At 32.1% G+C, this 27,949-nt stretch overlaps 3 protein-coding genes across 3 annotated transcripts; 1 reads left to right on the top strand and 2 right to left on the bottom strand.

Moving 5' to 3' along the window:
• Positions 1-7,572: 7,572 nt before the first annotated feature.
• On the bottom strand, positions 7,573-9,067 carry LOC133032790 (uncharacterized). The gene is made up of 2 exons (XM_061107258.1): positions 8,890-9,067; positions 7,573-8,306 (listed from the first exon to the last, which is right to left on the bottom strand). Exons 1-2 carry the CDS (start codon positions 9,065-9,067, stop codon positions 7,573-7,575), a joined length of 912 nt encoding a protein of 303 aa, XP_060963241.1.
• A 1,579-nt stretch (positions 9,068-10,646) lies between these two features.
• On the top strand, positions 10,647-12,313 carry LOC115712393 (uncharacterized). The gene is made up of 2 exons (XM_030640666.2): positions 10,647-11,101; positions 11,924-12,313. Exons 1-2 carry the CDS (start codon positions 10,724-10,726, stop codon positions 12,134-12,136), a joined length of 591 nt encoding a protein of 196 aa, XP_030496526.2. The 5' UTR covers positions 10,647-10,723; the 3' UTR covers positions 12,137-12,313.
• Positions 12,314-19,433: 7,120 nt separating this feature from the next.
• Positions 19,434-23,219, bottom strand: LOC115712402 (splicing factor-like protein 1). The gene is made up of 2 exons (XM_030640673.2): positions 20,680-23,219; positions 19,434-19,805 (listed from the first exon to the last, which is right to left on the bottom strand). Exon 1 carries the CDS (start codon positions 23,055-23,057, stop codon positions 20,715-20,717), a length of 2,343 nt encoding a protein of 780 aa, XP_030496533.2. The 5' UTR covers positions 23,058-23,219; the 3' UTR covers positions 19,434-19,805; positions 20,680-20,714.
• Positions 23,220-27,949: the final 4,730 nt, after the last annotated feature.

The raw sequence follows: 27,949 nt of genomic DNA, 5'->3' as shown, positions 1-27,949 counted from the left end.
CATTAGTTATCCATTGTTATAATCCTAATTTGATCAATGATCCTCTAATAGATGATCTACATTGAATAATCACTAAGTTACCGTTACACCTTCAATGTATTTTATCCTTAAAACACTTAGCTCCGTATAAATGATATTTCAGCGAAGTGAAATGAGATCTCCACCATTTATCTCTGTTTAGCCAAGCTCGAAGGATATCATCGTTTCACTTCTAAATTCCTATAGAAGTTATAGATTCCATATTGATGGTAGTGCTCCCACTCAATTATACTATCATTTCCCAAAATGTACGTATCACCCTGACCCAAAAGTAGGCTTAACTAACAAATCAAAGAACATGTATAATACTCTTGAGATCGAACCTAACCATATCAGGATTAAGATCATTTGATCTAGGATCAACGGGTGATATTGAATTGAATAGATATTACAGTAAATTTTAATATATCTAATCAAAGTTCAATATCGGTCCCTTCCGATGTATACTCCATACATCCGATACTGGTAAACTTTGCCAATGCCCTGGAAAGGACATAACACTTATCCAAGGTGTAAGAATACCTATCGCTGATTATCATGTCAGTCTAAATCCAGTGAACTGACAAATCAGGGAATAAACTTTCGAACATATAATTAAGATTATATTCCACTGTGTTGACAACACTATAATCATTAACAAATTCATATGTTCTGGACTTAAATAGAATTCATACATTATAAATATATAATCATGAAATAAATCATGTGAACCATGCAACATTAAATGTTATTTCTGATCTTTTTTAATAAGTAAATCTGATTATATTGAAATGAGTTTTATTTAGGGCATAAAACCCAACATATCCATGCTTCTTGTGTATGCTTCTATATGGTCTTTGTGATGCCTGTTTGTTGCCTTTGTTGGGCCACTGCGTGCCATTTGTCTATATGTTTGCTTGTGGGTTGTGTGAGATTGGTCCTTAGGGACGCTTTGTGTTTGCTTGCTTATGCTTCTTGTTTGCACTCAACATGTGTGAGACATGTATCGTGCCTAACCTTTGAACTTGTTTGCCTGCAAGCGCATTTAGGCTGACTTGCTAGCTCGTTGTGTTAGCAAGTGCCGCACGTTCTGCCTATTTGGGGGTGTCCAAATAGTCGCCTCGTGACACTAAGCACTACTGGTGTCTTATAACATTTCTCGTAAATGATAAAGTAAAACTATTTGGGAGTGCTCTTAGTTGTAGAGTAATGATATATGCACATACAAACATGTTATGTGTTAAGTAATTGCAACCAATCATCCTTCTTTAAGATGAGTTTCACTTATCAAAAGTAACTTGTCACATAATTGTTATGTTTGTATGTAATTTATATGTGGAAATTATGGATGGAAATTAGGTAGGTAATATGCGGGTAATGCACCTCCCAACCCTATCCTTGTTTTCCGTTTATGACCCCATGCCCGCCCTCGCCCCGCTTAATCCCCGATGGATTCGGGGTAGGGGAATTCCTATTGGATTCCCATTAAGATTAAAACAATAATAATAAAAAGAAAATAATGTAATGTAATTTAAAATGAAAATAAAAAATAAGATATTGACTTTAAAATAAATAAACACTCTACCTTTTAAAAAGCCTTTATTACTCAGTAAATTAAGGAAAATTTATAGTAACCTTTATAAGTATAGTTAATAATTTTAATACGTAATAATTAAAACACTATATATTTGAGTCCAATATGGGGTGACTAGTATCACCCTCGATCCTGCCCCGCCCCCACTTTGAACCCTTCCAAGAATATAAAATTACACTCTACAGCCTAGAATTATAGTGGGCCATAAGAAACAAAATATTTTTAGACCCTTATTTTTTAAAAAAAAAAAAAATTGATATTTTTCAAAATCAATAAAACAAAAATGTATAATTTTAAAGGGAATTTTTTTTCTTTTTTGGCCCCTGGGTTACGTGGACCCTAGGCATAGACATAGCCCGCGTATATTCAGGGCCGACCCCGTACACATTTTCATCACTAATTGAAGAGAAATGCTAAAAAGTATTATTAGTGTCTAACACACTCTTGCGTGTCAATGTCGTTATTGATCCAACTAAGTATCAGGTCTCATATAGTTTAATATAATTATTTTTAAAGAGTGTTACTAGCTAATCGTAAAGCGACACGTCTAAAAAGTATTAGGCACCCGTGACTAATAACAGTGCTCCTAATAAAAATATTTTAAGGCATAGTTTTTCAAATGAAGAAAACATTATAAGCTTGTTTGGTATGCCGCATAAGAGTTGTATTTTAAATAATAAATAACACTATATTTGGATAAAATAATGTATTGTATTAATTATTCTGACCAATTTTTTAATACAATATATGTTGTATTATTTAATACATAACAAATTGTACATATTAGTTTGTATAATAATATTTACAAAGGATTCGGAGTCAATACCAATCTCCAACCTAGATCCGGACGTGAACCTAGACCCAGACCCAATCCGTAATTGGTGTTGAGTCGAGTGTATTAAAAATATATCTATCTATATATATAAAGGAGAAGTATGAAGCGGTGATGTGGCATTTTAATATCACTCTAAATGCATCATTCTCTTCTTTCCTTCATTCTCTCATTTTTTGAATATTTTATTAGAGCTTAAATCTATAAATTAATATTCTTTAATTAAAAAAAAATCTTCAACTATTTAATTTTTCTCATATAAGTATTTTTTTATATATATATATATATATTTTTCTACTTTTTTATTCTTTTACGTGAGTACTCATTATTTTTTTTTATTTTTTAAATTGATATTTATTCTTCTATAAAAAAGGATATAATACGTGAGTACTCATTATTTTTTTTAAATTGATATTTATTCTTCTATAAAAAAGGATTTAATACGTGAGTAGTCATTATTTTTTTTATTTTTTTTAAATTGATATTTATTCTTCTTTTTATAATATTGTTCAAAAATAAAAAAGAAAAATAAAAAAATCTTCAACTATTTAATTTTTCTCATATAAAATTAAATATGAGAAATATCATACACTACACATGCTGATATCATACAATCTTCAACATAATATAAAATTCATTATTTAATTTTTCTCATATTGATATCACACTACACGTGGTATTGGTTTTCTTTTTCATTATTTTTTTAAAAAGTGATATTTAAAAATATCATACACCTATTGTTCTATTTTCTTACTATTTTATTATTTTTTTTAAAAAAAAAAAATATATTTTAAAAATATCATCATAACTCTAAATTGAAAAAAGATTTTTTTACTTTATTTTTATAAATTTTTTTTTCTATCACAAATCTCTATATATATTCTAACTTATTTCTCTTAATTTCATATTTCAATTTACTACTTACCTTCTCTCTTTTCTCTTATATTCTCTCTTCTTCTCTCATGATGGAGTGTTCTTTTCTTAGTGACTTAAATACTCATACAGATAGTTGGAGCATAAAGATTAGAGTTTGTAGAATATGGGAGTCTCTTAATACTAAAAAAATGGAGAATTGATAAGTCTTGATATGATTTTTATTGATGAGAAGATGATTATTATTTTATTCATATTTTCCCTCTATTACTTTTATTTAATTATTTATCAATTATTAAATACTCAATGTATCTACCATTTATCCTACAGGAAAATGCAACAATACGAAAAAATTTAGTTTCTAAGTTTAAGAAGCTATTGAGAGAATATTGATACACGTATTTTATTGATATGCATACGTATTTGATATAATTTTGGCATAGATATTTAGAGTGAATATTTACAAACTTAATAAAAAATTAGAATAATGAGAGAATTGAGGAGAGAACAAATAGATGTATTTAGAGTAATTTTAGAGCGTCGCCTCATATTTTTCCTTTATATATATATATTGATGATTGATGATTGATTGATTTGTAGGTACATGTTGAAGTTCTTAATCAAATATATTGTAGCAATCTCTCTCTAATGGATTAATGCGGAATGAAAGAAAGTGTTTGATTGTATTAATCGGTGTTAATTAATTACAGAATGACTGGGGTATATATACACAAGAGAACAGATGAAAAACACACAACCGCCTAAACTAACATTAACCAACTTAACAACCTAACTAACTACTGACACAAATAACCGAAAAGAGAAAGACCTGACTTAACACTAAGAAGAATCAGTCAAGGTAATACAAGCAGAGATAAGCAGTAGAAAGACAGAATTGGAAACTTAATACCCCCCCCCCCCTCAAGATGGACTGTACACATCGTGAACAGACATTTTGCGAATATGTGCGTGTAAAGTTGTTGAAGCAAGGGGTTTAGTAAAGACATCAGCTAGTTGCATAGTGGTGTTGACAGGGCTCAATCTGATTTGAGAGCGGTTGATTTTATCTCGAATGAAATGGCAGTCTAATTCAATATGTTTTTTACGTTCATGAAAGGTGGGGTTGTTTGCAATGTGGATGGCTGATCGATTGTCACAAAAGATGAATGCCGGTTGGTTTTGAGGAATGTGTAAGTCTTGAAGGAGGTATTGTAGCCAAGTAATCTCACTTCCAGTGGCAGCTAAAGCTCTATATTCTGCTTCAGCGGAGCTTCTAGAGATAGTAGGTTGCCTTTTAGTTTTCCAAGATATCAAACAATCCCCAAGGAAGATGCAGAAACCAGTTGTAGATCGTCTCGTGGTCGGGCAGGAAGCCCAATCTGAATCAGAAAAACCTCTCAGTTGTAATGATGAAGATGTAGAGTATAAAAGGCCTTGGCCTGGGCTCCCTTTGAGGTAACGAAGCAGGTGGTGTGCGGCTTGCATATGAGGAGTACGTGGGGAAGACATAAATTGGCTGAGAATATTGACAGCGAAGGTGATATCTGGCCTTGACAGGGTGAGATAGAGTAACTTGCCAACAATTTGTCGATATGAGGAAGGGTCTTCAAGAGCTTCTCCTTGTTGATCATCAAGTTTGATCCAAGGATCCATAGGTGTCTTTGTTGGCTTGCTGCCAATATAGTCGGTGTCTTCGAGTAGTTGTATGGTGTATTTTCTTTGAGAAAGAACTAAACCTTCTGGTGCACGTGCTATTTCAAAACCAAGAAAGTACTTTAGAGTTCCAAGTGCTTTGAGAGAGAACTTGTTGTGTAGAGATGTTTGTAGCTGAGTGAGTAAGTCCAAGTTTGGTCCAGTAATGATGATGTCATCGACGTAAACTAGGAGAGCAATAAAATTTTCCTCAGAACCTTTGGTGAACAAGGTATAATCGGCTTGTGATTGGTTGAAGCCTTCTTCAATTAATGCATCTGAAAGTTTCTTGTACCACTATCGAGATGATTGTTTGAGCCCATAGATTGATTTGTTTAATTTGCATACAATGTCAGGACTGTTTGCAAATTCAGTTGGTAGAGTTAGGCCTTTAGGAAGTTGCATATAAACCTCCTCATGGAGATCTCCATTTAGGAAACCGTTGTTTACATCGAGTTGCAAAGTGTGCCATTTTTTGATAGTAGAAATGGCCAATAGTAGCTTGAAGGTAACCATTTTTGCAACTGGGGAGAATGTGTCAAAGAAATCTAATCCTTCGTGTTGTGTGTATCCTTGTGCAACGAGCCGAGCCTTGTGTCTTTCAATGGAGCCATCACTGTTGAGTTTGATCTTGTATACCCAACGACATCCTATGGCTTTCTTGTTGGGTGGCAGCTTGACATATGTCCAAGTCTTGTTTTTGAGTAAGGCAAACAATTCATTGTTCATAGCTTGGTTCCAAATCTTGTGTTGCGAAGCCTGGTTGTAATTCGTTGGTTCATATAGTGCTGTAACAACAGATATAAAAGCTTTATGAGATGCAGAAAGTTTGTCATAGGATATAAAATTTTGAAGAATGTGAGGAGTAGATGTTTTGTCTTGAATGACTGAATGACATTCATAATCACGTAAGTAGGCAGGAGGCTTAATAATCCTGCTTGTGCGTCTGAGATTAATTTGAGTGGCATCTGTAGATTCAGCAGTGCCATTATCCATAGCAGTATCGGCCATAGAGGTTGTATTGTTGCTGTTTGTGGGAGGACTTTCTTGAGCCGTGTGTTCTACCTCTACAGTAGTACCCTGGTGAGTATTATCAACCTGAGAAGAGTTGTTAGTGCATTTATCTTTATGAATAACAGTGGGAAAATCTTGAACATGTGTGTGAGGTATGCTTTGAGAGGGCAGAACAATATTAAAAAAATGATCGATAAGGTCCTTAGTGGTGTTAAGTTTATGAAAAGGATATATTTTTTCATGGAAGACAACATTCCTAGAAATGAAAAATTCTTGATTATTGATGTCATACAACTTGTAACCTTTGATCCCTTTTGGATATCCCATAAATACACAAGTTCTAGCCCGAGGTGTGAATTTGTTCCTGTGAGCAGTAAGAGTGTTAGCAAAAGCCAAGCAACCAAAATTTCTGAGATGTTCATATTTTGGGAGTTCATCAAACAACAATTCATAAGGGCATTTATTGTGTAGATTGGGAGTAGGTGTGCGATTGATAAGATATGCAACAGTCATCACACACTCACTCCAAAACCGAATAGGGAGTTTGGCCTGAAAGTAAAGAGCTCTTGCCACATTTAAAAGGTGTTGGTGCTTCCTTTCAGCAATTGCATTCTGTTCAGGGGTTTCCACACAAGTAAATTCATGCATTATCCCAAATTTTGCAAATAGATCTTTGAAGATTAATTCAGGAGCATTGTCTGATCTAAAGCATTTAAAAGTGCAATGAAATTGTGTTTGAACATAAGATAAAAAATCAGGAATTATGTGAATGGCATCAGATTTTTGCTTCATTAAAAAAATCCATGTAAATCTAGTTTTATCATCAACCAAAGTGAGAAAGTATTTGTGATTGGAATGAGAAGGAATGTGGTAAGGACCCCAAGTATCACAATGAATCATGTCAAATTTATTTTTAGCAAAACTAGAATGTTTGGGAAAAGGAAGTCTTTTCTGTTTTGCCAAAGGACAAACAAAGCAGGGATTGTTTTTATGAAAATCATCAATGTTACAATCGATTTTATCGCAAAGTAAAGTAAGAAGTTTGTGTGAGGGATGTCCCATTCGAGAGTGCCAAACATCTGCTGTCACAGTGGTATTGCAGGCAGCAGTACGAATGTCATCCAAAACATACAAACCATTCTTCTCTTTACCTCTGCCAATCACCATCTGGAGCCGTTTTTCCTAGATAACAAAATTGTTAGTATAGAATTTAACTTCAACCGATTCATTGTTCGTGAGGTTACTTACAGAAATTATGTTGAACTTGAAATTTGGTACATAGAGAACATTTTCAAGAATTAGATGTTTTGAGATAAGAACAGTACCACTTCGTTTTACTAATAATGATTCATGATTAGGTAGAGTAAGCCTAGTGGCAGGCACACTACAGATACTTTGAAAAAGTTTAATGTTGTTGCATATATGCCTAGTAGCACCAGAGTCAACAATCCAAGAAGTATCAAAAAATTCAGATGAAGTGTAAGTAAGGATTATACCAGAATTGTCTGTGGAAGTGTTTGGATCTGTCACAGGCATTTTGTTGTGTTGATTAGCAAGGAAAATTGAGGAGTTGCTGATATTGGATGGCACTTAGTTGAGGCAAAAGAGTGTGGGAATCCTTATTCTTGACACTGGTTTCTTCATTAGATTGGATCTGGTTTGCCACTGCATCTTTTGATTTATTTTTATTGTACCCTGGAGGATATCCATGAATCTTGTAACATCTCTCTATAGTATGACCGTGGATGTTACAATGAGTACAGAAGGGCCTCCCTTTCTTCGGTGCTTGAGACTTTTGATGATCTGATTTATTGTTCTTGTCACCTTGGAAAGCAAAGGCATGGCTGGTGTTCGGGTTATTTTCTGCTGCAACATTTCCTTTTTGATTTTCTTCTTGAGTAACCAGGTGGAAAACCCGATTGATTTCTGGTAGAGGATCCATCAAGAGTATACTTCCACGAACCTGAGAGAATTTATCAGACAGTCCCATTAAGAAGGACATAATATACTCCATGTGGTGATGATCTTGGAGTTTCTTAACTCCTCCACAGGTACAACCATTGCAGGTACAGCTTGGTCTGTAATTTGCTAATTCTTCCCAAACAGTTTTTAACTTGGTAAAGTACATACCAATGGTGAGAGTTTCTTGTTTAAGATTCATTAGATTCTTCCTTAGGTTGTAGATATGTGGCCCATTTCTTTGATGGAAACGCACTTTGAGATCAGTCCAGATGTTGGCAGCCGATTCATCGTATAGGATGCTAGAAGAGATCTCTTTGGACACTGAATTTAGAATCCAGGAGATCACGATGTTATTGTTTCTGGTCCAGGCATTATACAGAGTATTAGGGGTGAAAATCGGTCGGTTATGGTCGGTTTTTAAAATTTTATAACCGACCGGTCGGTTACGGTTTTTATTTTACGAAAACCGTAACCGACCGTTTAGAAATTATAACCGTATAAAACCGACCGTACGGTTTTTGGCGGTTTTCGGTTTGGCGGTTTTAGGCGGTTTTTGGCGGTTTTGGGCGGTTTTTGGCGGTTTTGACGGTTTTTTGGTTAAACTATTTTTTTATTTCAAGAACCGAAACCGATCAGTGTCAGCAAAAAGAACCGAAACCGACCGCCAAATTCGGTGATGACGTGGAACCGAAAATTCGGTTACGGTCTGGTCGGTTTGATGGTCGGTTTCAGTTTTTCGGTTTTTATGAACACCCCTACAGAGTATAATCGGAAGGAGAAGGTTTTTAAATGGATCCATCAAGAAATCCCAATTTATTCTTAACAGAGATAGAGAGCTACATAGCTCTACTCCAAGAAACATAATTGTCTTGACCAGTAAGAAGTTGAGAGACAAGAATGTTACCTGGATTATCTCTGTGATGAATATAGTATGGGTTCGTTGGATCTTCAAGGGGATTCTTTGAGTTGATGAACTGTAATTCTTGATTCCCATTTCCAATTGAAGCTGAAGGACTTCTTGCAGTTCTAGGTGTTTGATCTTCACCCTCCATTTGAGTTTCAGCTTGGTTTTCGCTCGACATAATTGAGGAACAGAAGAACAGAGAAAAGAAACGCAGCAGAACGGGGTATCGGAGAAGCAGGTGAAACGCGATACCGTTGCCGGAGAAGGAGATTAGGATCGATCAGGGAAAGGAAAGCTTTCCCGCTCTGATACCATAATGCGGAATGAAAGAAAGTGTTTGATTGTATTAATCGGTGTTAATTAATTACAGAATGACTGGGGGTATATATACACAAGAGAACAGATGAAAAACACACAACCGCCTAAACTAACATTAACCAACTTAACAACCTAACTAACTACTGACACAAATAACCGAAAAGAGAAAGACCTGACTTAACACTAAGAAGAATCAGTCAAGGTAATACAAGCAGAGATAAGCAGTAGAAAGACAGAATTGGAAACTTAATATGGATCTCTCTCCTATCGAGTCCTAGCATAATCTATTGCGGAAAAGGCTTAATTTCGACAAATAATTAAATGAATTGGAACAATTTTCTTGATTTCAAAGACTTTCGACAAATAATTAAATAAATTGGAACAATTATCTTAGTTTCATAAAACTTTCAGGTTAATTTTACAACTTTTTTCTTTTATCTAACAAACGAGTTATAATTTTAAATTTTCTTTGAATGATATATTTGCAGTATTATATCAATGATGTATTTTATATGATTTTTTTTATTGTTATTTCAACTAAATATTAATTTTAAAATTTTTAATTTTTATCATTTTCTCTTTTAAAATAAGTTATATATTTATAGATGTGTTAGTTTTAATATATAGATTTTATAATTATATGATATATCTAATAAGAATTTATACGGTTTAGTTAGTGAGTGATATTATTAATTTATCTCCTAATAAATTATAAAAAATAAAATGTTACTTAGTGATATTTTGATTTTTGTTCTTTTAATATGTTTATTAAATAATATTAACTAAAAAATATGAAATAAATAGAGTTGGAACACTTATTATCTTAATTTCATAAAACTTTCAGATTTTTAATTTTTTGCCATTTTTTTTTATATTTTTTCTGCGTGTTGCAGAAGATTTTTTTTTTATATATATATATATATATTTTTCTTTTAGTTTTTTTATTATCATCTTTCTTTAAATTTTTTTATAATATAATATATATATATTATAATATAATATAATACTATATATTATATTATATTTTAGATATAGATAGTTTTTTTTTTTACTTTTTTTTAGTTTAGATATCTACATAAATAATATTTTTTTTTTTAGAATTTAGGTTTTTTTTCCTTTTAATAATGAACATTTTTCTTCATCTTATAATTTTATTTAATCATGAAAAAATTAGAATTAAAAGCAAAAATTTAGTATAATAATTTCTTATATTATTAACATTATAATTTGATATAATTTTATTAATTAATTATATTAAATATACATAATTTAAAATTTCTTAAATACCCGTAAAGCACTGGTTGTTTACTAGTTATAACTGTACACAATCTATTAATAATTCAATACCAAACATAATATGGTATTAAATAATACTAATACAATACAATATAAATTAACAAAATACAATAAAATACTGAATAACAAACTAGTCCTATAAAAGAAAGAAAGAAAAAAAAAACACCATTACAAAAGTTTTATCGAAATCGAAACAGAGTTAGAGTCAGAGGAGAGAAAAATGGAGAATACGAGTGATCATGAAAAAGAGAGCTTAATTGGGGAAATCCAAGAAGAAGAACCACCAATCTTTGATTCGAATCCCAATCGGAATAATAATCCCAGTCCCAAATCGGTGAGAACTAAAGTTCCGGAGGTTGAGGTCCATCTATACCGTACCGGAAAAGGTCCGATCGATGTCTTCAAGTCGAGTCTTGGTGGTTGGGACCAGGATCAATTGGAGGTTAGGAATATTCTCGATAAATATGGCTTCAAATCTCTCTTCGCTTTCAGTACCCAAACTGGTCGTGGAGTTCCGATTAGGTTTCATGCTAGGAATGGAAGGTCTTTGCTCCCTTATAAAGATGGATCTGTAATTTACGTTGATGGCGAGCCCAAGGTACCTTCTTCATACATACATAATTATATAGATAGAATCATAGATAACAGAGAAATTTTGGAGATTGGATTTTGATTGTCATCGTTAGCCCTAGTTGACTTTTTTTTTAAGAAGAGAACTCTATGAATGAACTGATAACAACTGATGTTAATTTAGGCTTTGTTTCAAAAGATTCAATTTTTGTTTATGTTTGGATTGAATTGAATCTATAAATCAAAGAATTCAATTTTTAGAAAAATTAAAACTGAGAGTGTTGTATAAATTTTAGATCAATTGTTACTGATGTTAATTTTATCTAGCTGTTATTTAGTTTCCATTTTTGCATATTAACAGGTTCTGTCAATGTATATAGTTATTTTGAGTATTTAAAAAAATTGAAGAACACCAAGAACTGATTATTTACCACTAATGTGTACAAGTTTTTTGATAGATAATTATAACTGGTATTTGTTTAGAGCTAGAAATCAAATATGGGGTTAGGCTATGAAGACTTCTCCTTGGGTAGTGCCAGTGGATTAGGCTTGTAAGGTCTTATATATATTTATATATTTATATATATAGTGGTCTTATGCCTCCATACCATTTTCTCTGAAGTAAATCCACTTTCACTATTCTATAAAAGCTGTAAACTTTTGTGTCAATTCTGTGGAAGTTCAAACTAACAACATTGTGGCTTACATAATTCAAAGTTGGTATTTTAGATATTCATTCAATTTTGTCATTTGGGGTATGTGAGTGTGAATATGTGATGATGGTTGAACTGTATTGTAATTTGTATTAGCCATATAACTAAATCAATTACCATGTGATTTTGAATTGCAGGATTCATTATTGAAACCAGTGACTAAGATCTTGCTTGGGGTAGCATTAATAACCCTTTTGATAACATTCGTTTTAAAAGAAACCCCGCAATGGATGAAGAAGTTTAATGTTACGGGTGTAAATTTCCCGCCATGGATTCTTGCTTGTGTGGTTATAGTTTTCACACGCATGAGGAAGAGAACCAAGGATTTGCTAAACAAGCATGGCTGGTGAGTGAACAATGAACAAATGCCATTTCAGATTTTGAGAGGGAATAATTCAGTTTCTTATATACTGTTTACTATGTGAAAATCGGTTTTGTTCACAAGGTTTTTTAATTTATTTTAGTGAATTTCAATTAGTTGTATTTAATTTTGAAAAAAATATATTAATTTTAGTTTATTTTCGTTAGTTTTTGAAGTACTTTTATTTCGTTTTCTATAAAATATTAATTTACTCAATTTTGTGTATTTTGTAAGGGTTTAAATGTAATATTTAAAGTTAAAATGGGTCAAACTTAAGAATAATCAAAGCTGCCCATTGTTATGATCTCCCTTGCCGTATCTCACTTTTAGCAACAATTTACCACTTGTTTTACAACTTGGAGTACATTGCATGACAAGTCTTGTAATTTATTTAATTATACAAGGGACGACAATTTTTTTTTACTGAAATTTCGTTGTATTATTAATTAAAAGTGTAAATCTGCTAATAAAATAGTATGAAGATTAGCTCCACAGATTCGACGACCTAAAAAAGAACAAGTAGCAAGAGCCACACAATTGATTTTCTTGTTCATAGATTATTTAACAAAGATAATAGAGATATTGTTTAAAAGAAGAAAGTAGACATTGACAACCAGAAATAATCAGCCGAAGACATTTGATGAGTATCACGGATTGCATGAACAACTACTTGACAATCAATTTTAATAACAATTTGAGAAAAATTCTGACGCTTGATCTAGCTAAGAACCTCTTTGATTCCCACAACTTCTACCATAGTTGATTGAACACACCCAGGCAATAACTTTGAATGAGCTAACATTTCCCCCATGGTCACGGGTTACCCAACCAATCCTAAAGCTATCATTTCCACTAACAACAGAAGCATCAACATTGATTGTAAATCTTAATCATATGTTCAACAAGTAAAATTCAATGCTCGCTACTAACAGCAAAGGAAGAAGTAAATTCTCCTACATTAGTGTCATATTTTTTGAGCATCCTTCTATTAATTAAAATAAGCAATAACAGATGAAACAACTCCATTAACAACGGAACTCTTCCCTTGCCAAATTAACCCACTACGAGCACGCTACAAATTTCAACAAATTATTGTCACCAGACTAGCCTTATTCTTTGAGAAACAGTCAGAACATTAGAAGATTAGCTAAAAAAATCAAAATACGATGTCCTAAGAACTGAAACATCAAACTGTTGCCAGCAAAGTGAAGCAAACAGATATTTAACCATGATATGAATAATAGACTCAGCTCCTCCACGACACATTTCACACATCAACGAAATATCCGCACATTTTTCTCAAAGCAAGGGACAACATATTTGGATGTCAACTCATTTTGTTCATGAAGTCTTACAAAAGAGTCGACCTTGAATAGTTAATGTTATTATGGCAGAGGTTGTAGGACTCAAGAAGCCTTGAGTTGGATAAAGGGTGGAGAGATGTGATGTTAGAGATGGATTTCCTTAGGGAAATTTTATTTGCACCCGTAAAGTTATAAGTACATCCCATTTCAATAATTTTTATTTTATATAAAATATATATCTTTAATTGATACTATTTTTTTTTTTAATTTTTTCTTCCTTGTCATATTACTAAAAAATATTCTTATAAAATAAAAATAAAATATATTTTAAATTTTACGACAAAAATTAAAATAAAAAATTATATGAAATTTTATTATAAAAAATCATACATGATTTTAGAAAAATAAAAGTTGTGAAAATAAAATAAAACTAATTATTGATATTGAATGAAAATAATGTGAAAAAATAAAATAAATAATTTTTAAAAATTAATTTAAGTTAATAATTTTTTATTATTAGAATGCTATGAGATACAAATAAAACTTTTCATTACCTTAATTTAGGGCTCGTTTGGTTGATGGTAATGGGCCAGAAAGAAATGGAATGGAATACTAATGGGCCTGATTAGCATTCCATTGTTTTCAGGGCTATTTACAAAAATATGGGAAAATGAAGATAAGTTTTGATATATATGGCATAAATACTTAATTATACTAAATATGGCATTTTTTAAAAAAAACTTACAAATATGGGAAAAAGTCATTAGGAATGCCATAAAACACTTTAAATTTGTGTTCCTTTTTTTTTTTTTTCCTTTTTTAAAAAAATAAAACACTAAAATAAATAAAAATTAATCTCAACTATAGATGCTGTTTTTTTTTCTTCAGAAATTAAACTTGTTTTTTTTTTTATTATTATTATTTAAACTACTATTTGTTTTTTGTTTGTTACAAGCTAATTATTTCATTAGAAGCAGCGGGAAAAAAAAAAACCAGTTTCATCAACATCATTTAGGAAAAAAAATAATATAAAAAATTATACTCTAAAAATAATACAAACTTTAAAAAAATCAACAGTGAAAGAAACTAATAATTTTATTAAAAGAATAAAAAAAAATTGTTTCATACAAGATAATGAAAAAAATTATAATTTAAAAAATGATGCTAATTTTAAAAACAAGTTTTATCAATATTAAAAGAAACTAATTATTTAATTAAAAGAGGCAAAAAAAAAAAAAACAATCTCATCAAAAAACCAGTTTCAAAAATATAAATTTTTTATCAATACGTAATAACCAAATTTCTAACTCAATTCTTTATTTTGGCATTTAATTTATTATTTGCTTGCTCGAAAACTAGAATTGATTTAAGCATACAATATATGCAGCAAATGTAACAAAGAGAATCAAAAATTAAAATCAAAAAGAAAAAAAGAAACAAAGAAAATTAAAGAGACAAAAATACAATAAAAACCATAAAAGAATAACAAAAAAAATAGTGGAATGTGAGAAATCAGTTAGTAAAACAATCAAAATAAAAATAAACAAATAAAAACCAGTTTCTTAAAATAATCAAATAAAAAAAGTGAAACTTAAAACTCAATTATGAACAATAATAAAAAAAAAATCAGTTATGAAAACTAGTTACTTAAAAAAACAAGTTATAAAAATTATAAAATAATATGTGTATCAGAAACTGGTTATTTAAAATAAAATAAAAATTGTTGTTCAAATATTATACAATAATAAAACTGATTTTATACAAACTAAAAAATATACAATTACATCATAAAAATGGAGCAATCCATTACAGAATAGTTAAAACCTGTGAAACCAGTTTCGACCCTGTGAAATCAGTTTTGATGCTATAAAAAATCACAAAAAATAATAAATGTTAAATAATAAAGTCAACTGAAACCAGTTTCATCAAAAAATTAAATAAAAAAGAAAAAAAAAACACATACAAAAATACAAAAAAAAAATACTAATCACAAATATAATTAAAACAATACACAATGCATACCAATAATTTGAAAATAAAATATAAGTGTAAGTTTCGAACCTATAAATAAAATAATAAAAAAGTAACTTAAAATAAAAAAATTGTAATAACATTATAAAATAGAGCAACCCCATTACATTACTCTCAAAATATGTAAACCAGTTTCGAACAATAATTTAGAAAAAAAAACTTACAAAAATAATAAAAAACAACACATAACAATAATTTAAGAACATAATATAAATGTAAAAATCAGTTTCGAACTTATTAACCCTATGAAACCAGTTTTGACTCTATGAAAAATCATAACAAAACTTGTGAAACTATAAAAATAAATTTGTGAACTCATACAATATGACAAACTTAAAATAAATAAATTATGACAAAATACAAAAAAATATATATATTTTTCCTCATATAAAAAATAAATAAAATATGACAAACTTAAAATAAATATATATATTATAAAAAAAAACACTAAGACATACCATAAAAAAATTAAGAAGTACCTTATAAAATTAAACAATTGAACAAGTAACCAGTTATATCAAACAATCAATTAAAATAATAATGAAAACCAATAAATCTATAATTTCAGTTTCAATCCTATAAAAATTATAACAAAACATAAATAATAAACAGTAAAAATAGCTAAAACCAATTTCATTAGTGAAACAAATAAGAAAAAAAAAAGCACACACAAAACAAAAAACTCACAAATATAATAAAAATAATATACAATGTACAACCAAAATTTAAAAGTGTGATACTTAAAGTGAAACTGATTTTTATCTGTATAAAAACCAGTTTCAATTTTTGTCTATATAAATGAATACAAAATATACAGATAAAAAACAATTTCACTTAAGTATAAAATAAATATAAAAAACCAGTTTCATTAAGCACTAGATCGGAGTCAAGAGTTTTAACTCCGACACGCCCTAAATGGAAAACGAACGCCGAGGGAAGCTTCAAAAATCTTAGGGCTCGGAGTTTCAAACTTATTGGCGACCACCGTTGGGAGGAAGCCCGTCGGGCTTGGCGTGGTCATCGTGAAGATATATATATAAATATATATATTGACAGAGAGAGAAAGAAACTTTGGGAAAATAGGGGTTGGGTTTCGGGGTTCTTTGAGTTTAGCCATGGTATCCGTTCTCGCAAACAGTGGTAGTCCATGGTGATTGGGGCCCGTCGTGGCTTTGCCAAGAAATGGGAGACCAAAGAGAGGAAGGAAGGAGGAGCAGGAGAGATTAGCACTTCATGTTTAGGGGTTTCCAGGGACTGCAAGCACGGTGGTGAGGTCCGTTTGGACCATCGCCGACCAAAAATGGCTCATCGGAGCCTGGACAGGGGTGCCGCACAAAAGCAAGAGCGAGAGGGAGGTAAGGTACGGGAAAGAAAGAAAGAGATGGTAAATCTAAATAATAAATATGGGGTTTGAAAAATAAGTTTACATATATATGGTATAGTAAATACCATAAAAAAGTCTAAAAATAAAAATATGCCATACAAAGTGGTCAAACCTAAATTTACCATATTTTTGTAATAAAGTTTTAACAACCCATATTCTGTGTAATTTTCACTTGTTTTCATTACCTCCAACCAAACGGACCCTTAATAAATGATATAGTTTCTCCATATGGTGTTGTGATTTTGGATTGTAAAGTTTTATTGTGAGACATTTCTTTTATTTCATTTTTTGATGCATGTCTTAGCACAAACTTCTCTTCATATTGTTGATTGTCACTTTAGTAGGGTATTTCTTCCGACTGATATTTCTTCTTTAGTTATGGATGATTTGAGTTAATGGAACAATGATCTTTTATAAAAAAAAAAAAATAGATTTAAGTTGGGCATGTCTTAGCTCATCTACTGTCCCTTTCCTTCTCCTTTGATTTTTCATCGATTTTTTTTTATTAATTATTCCCAATAATTATAATTTCATTTCAACTTTTATGTGTATGGAGATAACAAATACAATCATAACTATATATATAGTATAACAAATGGGAAGCTCGTTGTAGATTGACATTGTCACCATACACTTATAGCCAAGTATTTTAGCTTCTCCTGCTCTGCTTCTAATTCACCTCGCATAGATATAAAGCTTCCAAAATGACATTATTACTTTCACTAAAATATGATCAAAAGCCATTCGGATCATAAAATATTTACTACTACTGATGATTGGAATTAATATTTTATTAAAAGGGTTAGTTTTAGGTTTTAAGTATTTAATTTAACAAGTTGATTTAGCAAATCTTTTTGACAATGAACTGTTCTTTTTTACTTCTCACTTGAAATTTTGCACCTTTGGCATATCAATTACTTTGATTTGATTGATTTTCACAAGTCAAATTTATTATTTATTCACTACAGAATTGCTAACAAAATTGTAAGTTAGGGAGTGGAAATCAAATTGGGTTTTATAGGCCGAAAAAAGGGGAAGACCGAGGAGGCCTTGGAGGAGAAGGTAGCGCACTAATTCTATCCTCCTTTCCGCTATTAGGGAAAGAGCGTGCTGCTGCGTCCAGAGCATAACATGAACTGAGGAATCCAACCAAATAGGAATGTATAGGCATGTGGTTAGGTATAAAAAAATACCAACATTTCAAAATACACAACACAACCATAATAATCAATGCCAAACACTCCATTTCAGAAACTCAAAACTCACACAAGCAACCCTAAAAATAGATTTGAGAAAATAAACAAAATACAAAAGAATATAATACCAAATCAATAGAGAAACTAAACACTAAACAATTAAAAGAAGGGTCTGCGTAAAACGATGGTCCATTAATGCTTCTCGGTGGTTCATATTTTTGGTGTACCGACAAGAGGACTAGGTTTTATCCGTGAGAACAAAAGAATGACAGAGGAAGATGTTGGTATTAACATTTTGTTTAGGTTTAATCGAAAACTTAATTTGAAATTCATTTATGCCCTGAAAAATTAAATATATGAATGAAAATAAAAAGGAGGGGGGTTTCTAAATAATCACAAGTTAAACTAGCCTCGAGAAATTTTCATGTTGGAATATCACTCTCCCAATGTAAAACTCAGAAAACAAGTCTAGAGACCATGTTAAAATTATGATATTACTATTTTTCTCCTATAATTTGAGACATCAACCAAATTCATTCCTCTAGGCTAAACTAAACACTAGACAACTTCAAATAAGGATTTAGTAAAAAGGTAACTAAAAGAAGACTTTTCTAATAGTTCATGGACCAAGTCTATGTTGGTCATTTTATTAGTAATACTAGGACACTCAAAATTCAGTAATAAAATTCTGATCCCACTTTGAATTTTATCAAAAGAGTGGTCAAAATTCAATACCAGATAATTTGTGTGGAATTTGAAGTGTCCTAGCATTAATTTCCTTCCCTGCAAAATCCAATAATAATAATTATTATAATAATAACAATAGCAAATCATCTAGTACTACCCTCTACCTTAAGGAGGAGAAAAGCATAGGGAAAAACCATTAGAGATGTTAAAGGGAAAATTAAGACAAAAAGTAGAGTTATGATAGATTTTTGTTTTATAAACTCCCATTACAGTGACAATATATAGGTGATATATAAAAACTATGATGAGTTCTTGAATTTCCAATTAAAATGTAGATTAAACTTATAATGAAGGCCAACCAAAGAGAGAGAGATAGACCCCTTCAGATCATTGACTACCAAATAAATGAACGAGTTCTATACCTGCCAACCAAAACAGCTCAAAAGGACACATCAAAATAAAATGTATTATGAGAAAAATAGAGAACATAATCAACTTTAGAAGAAAGGTACAAGTTAAATGTGTCTTCTTAACCTACCTACCAAATTTGCCTTTCTTTCCAAGCAGCATGGGAAAAGCATCCGCAGCCGCGACACAGCTTCAGCACCATGCGGCTGGGAAATCTTAGAACCCTCAAACAGTAAAAATTGGGATTATGATAACATCATATTTAGAGACTTAAGATTAAAGAAGGAACAAACAAAATCAATTGAGCAACCCACAAAAAGTTAGTGTCACAACAAGAGAGTGTCAGTAAACCAGACAATAGAAAGTTCAGGAAAACATTAGGGACCAGACAGACACATCATAAGGTATAAGCATAAGAAACTGTGAGTCTAAAACATGACAAAATTAATAAGTCCAACAAAGAAATCAAACAAAAATATATAATCAATAATATGTGGTTTAAAATTGCTTCTCCAACATAATATGTTGTCTCAACTTGCACTTTTTCACCCCGAGTTTCTGCAAAGTTCACAACAGTACAGGAAGGTTAAAGAGGTGAATCCCAAACTTCCAACTAAGTCATGGCAAGAGCTCCAAGAAACATCAGGCCTGTAGAAGTTATACATAATTCAACAAACAGGGGTTAAGTACGGTATAAGCAAGAAGATGTTTTTATAACGCGTGAATGGCTTATTTCATTACCATCTTTCAACTTATTCAAAGTACGAAAAAAATAAAAGACTGTTAAAACTTTCTTTTCTCGTTGCTGTGGTATATCGTCTCGTGATTAAATATAAAGATTTTTGAAAAGATAAACATTAAGAAAATTATGTGAGAAAACAAAAAGATTAGACCAGTCAAATAAATATCACCAAAACTTCCTTTAGAAGACATACTTACATTGATCAATTTATCACCTGTTTTCTGTATACAAAAGAACTATGAAAAAGAACCAAGTGAAATCATGTAAAGTGAAGCATTAATGAAAAAGGGGAAGAAAAAAAACTATGATATTATATTTTTTTAAGTAACTGTAGAACGATAAGGATAAAATCAAACAGCTCATGTAACACAAATATGATTATAAAAAAAAAAATCATGGTATCAATGGGTACGTATCCATTTATAAAAAATGTCAAGAATGCCATGATTATATATATCTAATCATGTAATTTCATCGTGTCTTTCAAAATTCTAGTTGATTTTTCAGACTGACAAATGTCTGTAAGTTGTAACTCTATAAAACTATAAAACGATGTGACGACTGGCAGCTGTAAGTTGTAACTCTGTAAACAATGTCTCCTGAAATTTTCCAACAACTTTCTAATCCTCTTATATGATGAACTAATTATCAAAACAAGACTCAAGAAAAGAAAAAATTCTAACTATATAGGTTCGAGAATTCCTAAATGCTGGTCAAATTCAAATATATTTAAATGACAGAACGTACTTTAAAATTAATGAACTGCGATCAATCACATACCTGACACTTGAAGACAAACCGGAAAGGGAACCACATCATTTCATCTCTGCCATAAACTTCTCATACTCCGCATCTGCACCGAAAGCTGTCTTCTCTGCTGGAGGAGGAGGAGGTGGAACAGAGGAATTTGTGGCCCAAGGAACATTTCCAATGCTCTGAGATTGGTCTGTATTAGAACCGGGTAAGGGTGCGGGAGGAGGGGGAGGAGTGCTGGTGTAATAAGATGAATAACCATAAGAAGCTGGAGGGGGGTATGCAGGTTGACCATTGGGTGGCATTGTTGCTACAGAGTTCCCATACATATTGCTTGGTAAAGATTGAGAAGCACCATTTTCGGATTGCACACCTGGAGGGTAACTCTGTTGAGCTTCACTTGTAGTAGGCGGCTGTGGCGGGGCACCAGGGGGGCCTGCCTGCATTGATGGAGGATACTGAACACCATAAGGGGCCATAGGTTGACCATGCATAGGAGGATACATATTTGAACCAGGAGGAGGTGGCGGGTAACCAGCATATGGAGATGGAACAGGGGGTCCCCATGGAACTGGAGTACCAGAATAGCTAGGAGGTGGTGCATTTCCCAGGGGACCACCTGGTGCAAATTGCTGGGATGGATAAGCACCCATAGGCTGACTAGAAACAGGAAATGCAGATGGTGCTGATGCCGGTGGTCCAGGAGGCACAGTAGGCTGTGGAGGCTTACCAGCAACTCTAACAGCAATAGTTCGGCCCTCTAGACGATAACCATTCATGCTAGTAATCGCGGTATTGGCCATTTGTACATCAGAGTATTTCACAAAGCCATAACCCTTGCTCAATCCGGTAATTCGGTCCTTTATAACCTTTGCCATAACAATATCACCAAAAGGTGAAAACAACCGGATTAAAGAATCATCATCAAGAGTAGGTGGCAAGTATCCAATATACAAATTAGTATCATCATATTCCTTAGGCTTCATCACAGGTGATGACCCCAAACCTGGATGCGAAGAAACAGTAATAGCACCACTAACAGCACTGCTATTATTGTTAGCCCACGGAGGATTACTTCCTGTACTACCAGGTCCAATTGCTAAGGTAGCAGTTTGCTTGATGGCAGACTCGGGAACCGTCCCACCTAACTCTGCCAAGAAGTTCTGGTACTCATCATCCATCTTCTTCCCGGTTGTACCCTTCACCGGACAATCAATAGTCGGATGACCACCATCACCACAAATTTTACAAAGAACATCACTCTTAAAAGTTGAAGTGCGCGAAGGACAAGCATATTGGCGATGACCTGGCTCACCACACAATCTACAATACTCTTCATCCCTTATTGTTCCATTCAAGGCTGCAAGTTCCCTAAGCTGCTGCCTCTTATGCTCATTCAAAACCTCATCTACAGGCTGCAAGAGCTTCTCAACCATCCCCGCCGCAGCATCAAGCGCATCTTGTGTGTCTGCCTCCACCAAAACATGCAAATCCTCATTCTCAGACGGATCAGGTTTTAAATCTCTCTTCTGCTGCAACCTACCCTCTTTCACCGAACCTTTACCGCGAATTACTATTTTCGCACCGGTTTCTTTCTCCATTCTCTTCTGGGTATTACCCCTAGGGCCAATAATGAGCCCAATAAAATTATAACCCGGGTATTCTTTCATGGGAATATAAAGCTTCTTCTGAAGCTTGGGTGGCCTATAATCTGCCGGTGGTTTAAAAGCCGGGTTTCGCTTAATAATCTGAGCTATAATTTCCTGTCTCTCCTTATTCAATCTCTCACGAGCACGATACTCTCTAGTATTAATCCTAATTCCCATATTATCATATATAGGTTCAGGTGAAGGAGACCTAGCCCCTTCAGGACGATCATCTAAAGGCAAACCAGAAGACAACATTCTACTAATCTCAAGAAGTCTACTATTCAAAGCTTGAATTTCAGGATCAAATTCAATACCTCCCATAAAATCAGGCAACTGAATCACCGGCTTCGGATCATCATCAGCCCAACGAGACTTCCTCTTTCGCGGTCCGCTACCTGAATCACCACCGGCACCGGAACCGGCAGCAGCAGCCGTCTGGTTATCAATCTCAGGCTGCGGGTCCCATCTACTCCGACGTTTTCGCTTACTCGTCGTTTCTTCCTCACCACCAGAGCAATCCCTATCAGTACCATTACCAGTACCTGTACCACTGTGCGCGAGGCCATTCTCTAAAAGCAGAGTCGGCGGTAAAGGCTTTACGGCGGCCGGAGCAGGCTCAGTAGGAGCAGCATCAGCATCGGCAGTAGCGGTATTATCCGCATCGGCGACGGAATCGGTATTGGTCTTTTCAATGGATTGGTCTAGGGTTTCAGGTAAGGGAGGTTGAGCAGGAAGATTTTCGTCCAAGAAACCCATGGCGGTGAGGTGTGTTGTCCCCAAAATGTTAGTGAAAGTAAAGATAAACCCTAAAATTGAGATTTGGAAAGAAAGAAAGAAAACGACCAAAATCGAAGACGAAAGAGAGATATTAATAAAAATGTTTGGATCTCAAAAGTTTAATATTCACACGTTATATTCTATTCTATTATATACTTCCAAGATCAGCACGTGCTACCTTAGTCACGTGTCTTAGATTAATAAGCTCTTTCAAAGTTAATTAAGATTTGGGAAATCACCTTCTATACGGTAATTTGCCTTTTTATTTTTAATTTTATGTTTATTATTTTTTATTTACTTTTTTATTCTTTCATTTATTTACTTTTATATTATTTTAAGTTTTTTTTTCCATTTTAAGTGCTCAATCAGTTTTCAATATCACACCAAAAATACTTTCTATTTTTATTTTTTATCTCAATATTCTCTTTGAATAGCAGAAAATCTCTTATTTGTTATAAAATAATATAACATAATATAGAATAGATGAGAAGAAAGAAGAAGAAGATGAAAAGAGAAAGAGAAAATGAATGAGAATTTCTGAGTTGTTTATATTTATACAAATACAAAAGTGACATATTAAGAAATTAAGAAAAAGAGAAACTAAGAAAAAGATGAATGGTAATAAATAAAAGATTTGGGCATCCACATAATTATTAATATTTATAACACTCCCCCATGGATGTCCATAATAACTGCCTTATTAAAAATCTTGCTAAAAATTTGATCAAAGGAAAAAGAGTATAGTGTAAACTAACTCTCCCTCATTTAGGTATTTGTGGAGAATTTCTAATCAACGAATTTCGATCTTGTCTGCCGTCTTCTCAAATGTTGATGTTGGTAATAACTTTGTGAATAAGTTTGTAAGATTGACACTTGATTGAATATGTTGAACACCAATATGCATTTTCTTGAAGCGTATAAAGAAGAATTTCGTGAAATGTGTTCTAACTCTATCTCCTTCAATGTACCTCCTTTTAGTTGAGCGATGCAAGCAGTATTATCCATAGAGAATTGCTTGGGTTGATACTTTTTTATTGAGTGCAATCCATATGTTTCCCGAATATGCTATGTCAATGATCTCACTTACACACATTCTCTACTTGCTTCACAAAATGCAAGTATGTTAACATGATTTATAGTTGCCTCGTTAAAAACCTTGCCAGAAAAACCCAGTGGGACAAAATCTGAGCAAGGGAAAAAGAGTACAATATATATTTCATATTCATAATTATTTGCAAGTTGCCTCGTTAAAAACCTTGCCAGGAAAATCCAGTGGGACAAAACCTGAACTAAGGGAAAAAGAGTGCAACATAAATACGTCTCCCCCTCATGCACATATGATCCATAATTCTTTTGGTGATAATAAATCTCATAAGATTATTGTTATCACTTTTTAAAATATCACCATATATAATCTTTGATCATATATTTTCTATAACTCTTTCAGAGTATGTATGGACTTCTAAATTATAGATGAGGGGTTCGTGGAACATTAGTCTTTATCCAACTAATTGTATCATTCATCATGTGTGTACACAACTTTGTTCATACGAAAATTTAAAATTTCAAGTAGATATGAACATAACACATTAATGATAATATAAATTTTTATTTGTGACAATGATGGTACTCCAAGACCATATATTTATTCCATCTTGTTGTATGATCTTAATTTCCATATCAAATGATCATATATCTATAATTCTTGATACATATGAAGTACTTCAAGACTTCAATACTAATGAACAAATTTTATACATTAATATTTTTCGAAATACAAAAGAAATAAAAGTTTGTTCTTCAATTAATCAAAAACTCTTCAAGAGTCTATCACAACGTATAATTTACGTATTTATACTGCATAGACAACCATACATATTTTTCAAACAATAATTTACTTACATGTCTTTATTTCATGCAAAGATCTTTGTCATATAGTGCGCGTGACTTAGAATTTATATCACTTAAGACATGTATTAAATTCTTCTAGAATTTTTAGATAAGACTTATTTCAAATTCTCACTATATTAGGAGCTCCAAATGAATAACTTTTGTTGCAACATTTATGTGACGCTTATAAATTCTCATAAAATATATTCCAGGCTATAATCAAATCATGATTATATTTTCTCAATATTTAAGCCTTACTTCAATCAATCTCATGTCTATGCAAACTTTGTACAACAATTCATTATGTACAAATACATATATGCAAATTTCTCATTAGAAATATTTATTTGCACAACCTACAGTTCTTACTTCACTTTATGAGAGTAAATTTGTCTGGACTGCGTCATAATATTTTGGCCAAAAACAAAATGTATGTCGATAATTCTCGACAAATCTAATACTATGATCCTTACTATCTCATGTTAATTTATTGCATATGCACACATTCAATATTTATTGTCAACAAAAATTTCAATAAATGATAATTTCCTCCCATATTGACATAACGTATAAAGATCTCTTTAAATTACGTATTTTTCAAATATGTTTATCATTTATAGGTACCTATATAGAATCTCTTCAGGGATTCAATTATGATCAAATGTGTTATGTCTAACTTTTCTTGGCAGTCTCTTCAAGTACCGTTTTAGTCACGGTTATCATTTTAATCATCAATACTTTATAACATTAAGGTATCTCCATGAGTACCTCTAGATTTAACAACTTCAGGATAAATCAAATGAACATTTATTAATAATTTCTATACTGTTCATTTACGCTTCAGGCGTTTTCAACTCATTCTAACTCAACTTTGAATAATATTGATTTGCAGTTGGTATACATCATTTTGAACTATATTGTTCTTATATACTTTGTGCAATGATCATTTTTCAAAAATTATCATCGATCCCAACTGCTTCTCTCCCCCTGATCGAGAGAATTTTTAAAAATTATGATATCTAATAATATTAATATACCTGTAGGGATTTCAATATATCACAATGAATCAATATTTATTTAAACTCATATATACTATATGACATTGAACTTTAAGTGCAATAAACTTCAATTTCAAGTTCAACCCTTATGAACTTAATTCATTTCTAAGAATGAGTCATACGTGTATAATTAGAAATACATAAATTTACACTTTTTATAAATGAATGATCATATAATCTTATCACATCGATAAGAAACTATGCAATAAAAATCTAACAATGGCTCAAGATTGTTAAAGAAATATAATTTAAATATTTTTTATGTGCAAATTGTTGGGTTTTATGCCCTAAATAAAACTCATTTCAATATAATCAGATTTACTTATTAATATAGATCAGAAATAACATTTAATGTTGCATGGTTCACATGATTTATTTCATGATTATATGTACATAATGTATGAATTCGTCTGAAACCCTTTTTCACATACCTGATCCTGTTTATTGTGATGTCAACACATTGGAAAGTAAACATGACTATGTGAATAAAGTTTCCTAGATTTATCAGACACAGGGTTTTACTGATATGATAATCTACAACAAGAGTTTACTTGCATTTGGAGAAATGCTATGTTCTTTCCAGAGCATTAGTTAAAGTAAAGCTCAGGTTGGATGCATGGAGTATGCATTGGAAGGGACCGATATTGAACTTTGACTTAGATTTATTAAACTTACCGTAATATCTATTCAAGTCAATATCGCCTAGTTGATCCTAGATCAAATGATCTTAATCCTGTTATGATTAGGCTCAATCTCGAGAGGCTATTGGTGTTCTTTGATTTGTTAGTTAAGCCTACTTTTAGGTCAGGGTGATACGTACATTTTTGGAACACGGTAGTGCAATTGAGTGGGAGCGCTAACATAAACATGGAATCTATAGCTTCTATCTGGCGAATAGTAAGTAAAGGATGATCTCCTTCGAGCTTGACCAAACGAAAATAAATGGTGGAGATCTCATTTCACGTAAGCTGAAATATCATTTATACGGGGTTAAGTGTTTTAAGGATTAAATACATTGTAGGATGTAACGGTAATCTAATCCCTTTACAGTGTAGATCATTCATATAGAGGATCATTGATCAAATTAGGATTATAACAATGGATAACTAATGATGTGTGTATATGGTGGAACATATAGAGCATTCTATATATACTGAGAGTGCAATTCTAAGTTCTATGCGTGGATTCAACGAAGAATTAATAAGTTAGTGAATTTTAGTAATAAATTCTTGATCTACTTATTGGAAGCTCGGTTATATAGACCCATGGTCCCCGCACTAGTTGATATAATATTGCTTGTAAGACTCATATAATTGGTTTTGATTAATCAATTATAATTCTCAAATTAGACTATGTCTATTTGTGAATTTTTCACTAAGTAAGGGCAAAATTGTAAAGAAAGAGTTTTAGGGGCATATTTGTTAATTATGATACTATGTATGGTTCAATTAATAAATATGATAAATGACAATATTATTTAATAATTATTTATAGTTATTAAATAGTTAGAATTGGCATTTAAATGGTTGAATTTGAAAATTGGAGTTTTTGAGAAAATCAGATGCAGAAAAGATAAAACTGCACAATTGCAAAAGTGAGGCCCAAATCCACTTTGTATGGCCGGCCACTTTTGTAGGGTTTTCCCTCTGATATTTTCATTATTTTAATGCCAAATAATTCAAACCTAACCCTAGTAGAATGCTATAAATAGATAGTGAAGGATTCAGGAAATTTACACTAAATTTCACACTTTTCTTCTGACTTTTCATTCAGAAAAACTGAGCCTTTCTCTCTCCCTATCTTTGGCCGACCCTTTCTCTTTCTTCTTCCTCTTCAATTTCGAAAATTACTTAGTGTTAGAGTAGTGCCCACACACAGCAAGTGATACCTCAATCATAGTGAGGAAGATCGTGAAGAAAGACT

This window comes from Cannabis sativa, chromosome X (genome assembly GCF_029168945.1).
Source record: "Cannabis sativa cultivar Pink pepper isolate KNU-18-1 chromosome X, ASM2916894v1, whole genome shotgun sequence".
NCBI classification, from domain to species: Eukaryota; Viridiplantae; Streptophyta; class Magnoliopsida; order Rosales; family Cannabaceae; genus Cannabis; species Cannabis sativa.
The sequence above is the reverse complement of the archived record's forward strand: the minus strand, read 5'-3'. Positions and strand labels throughout refer to the sequence as shown.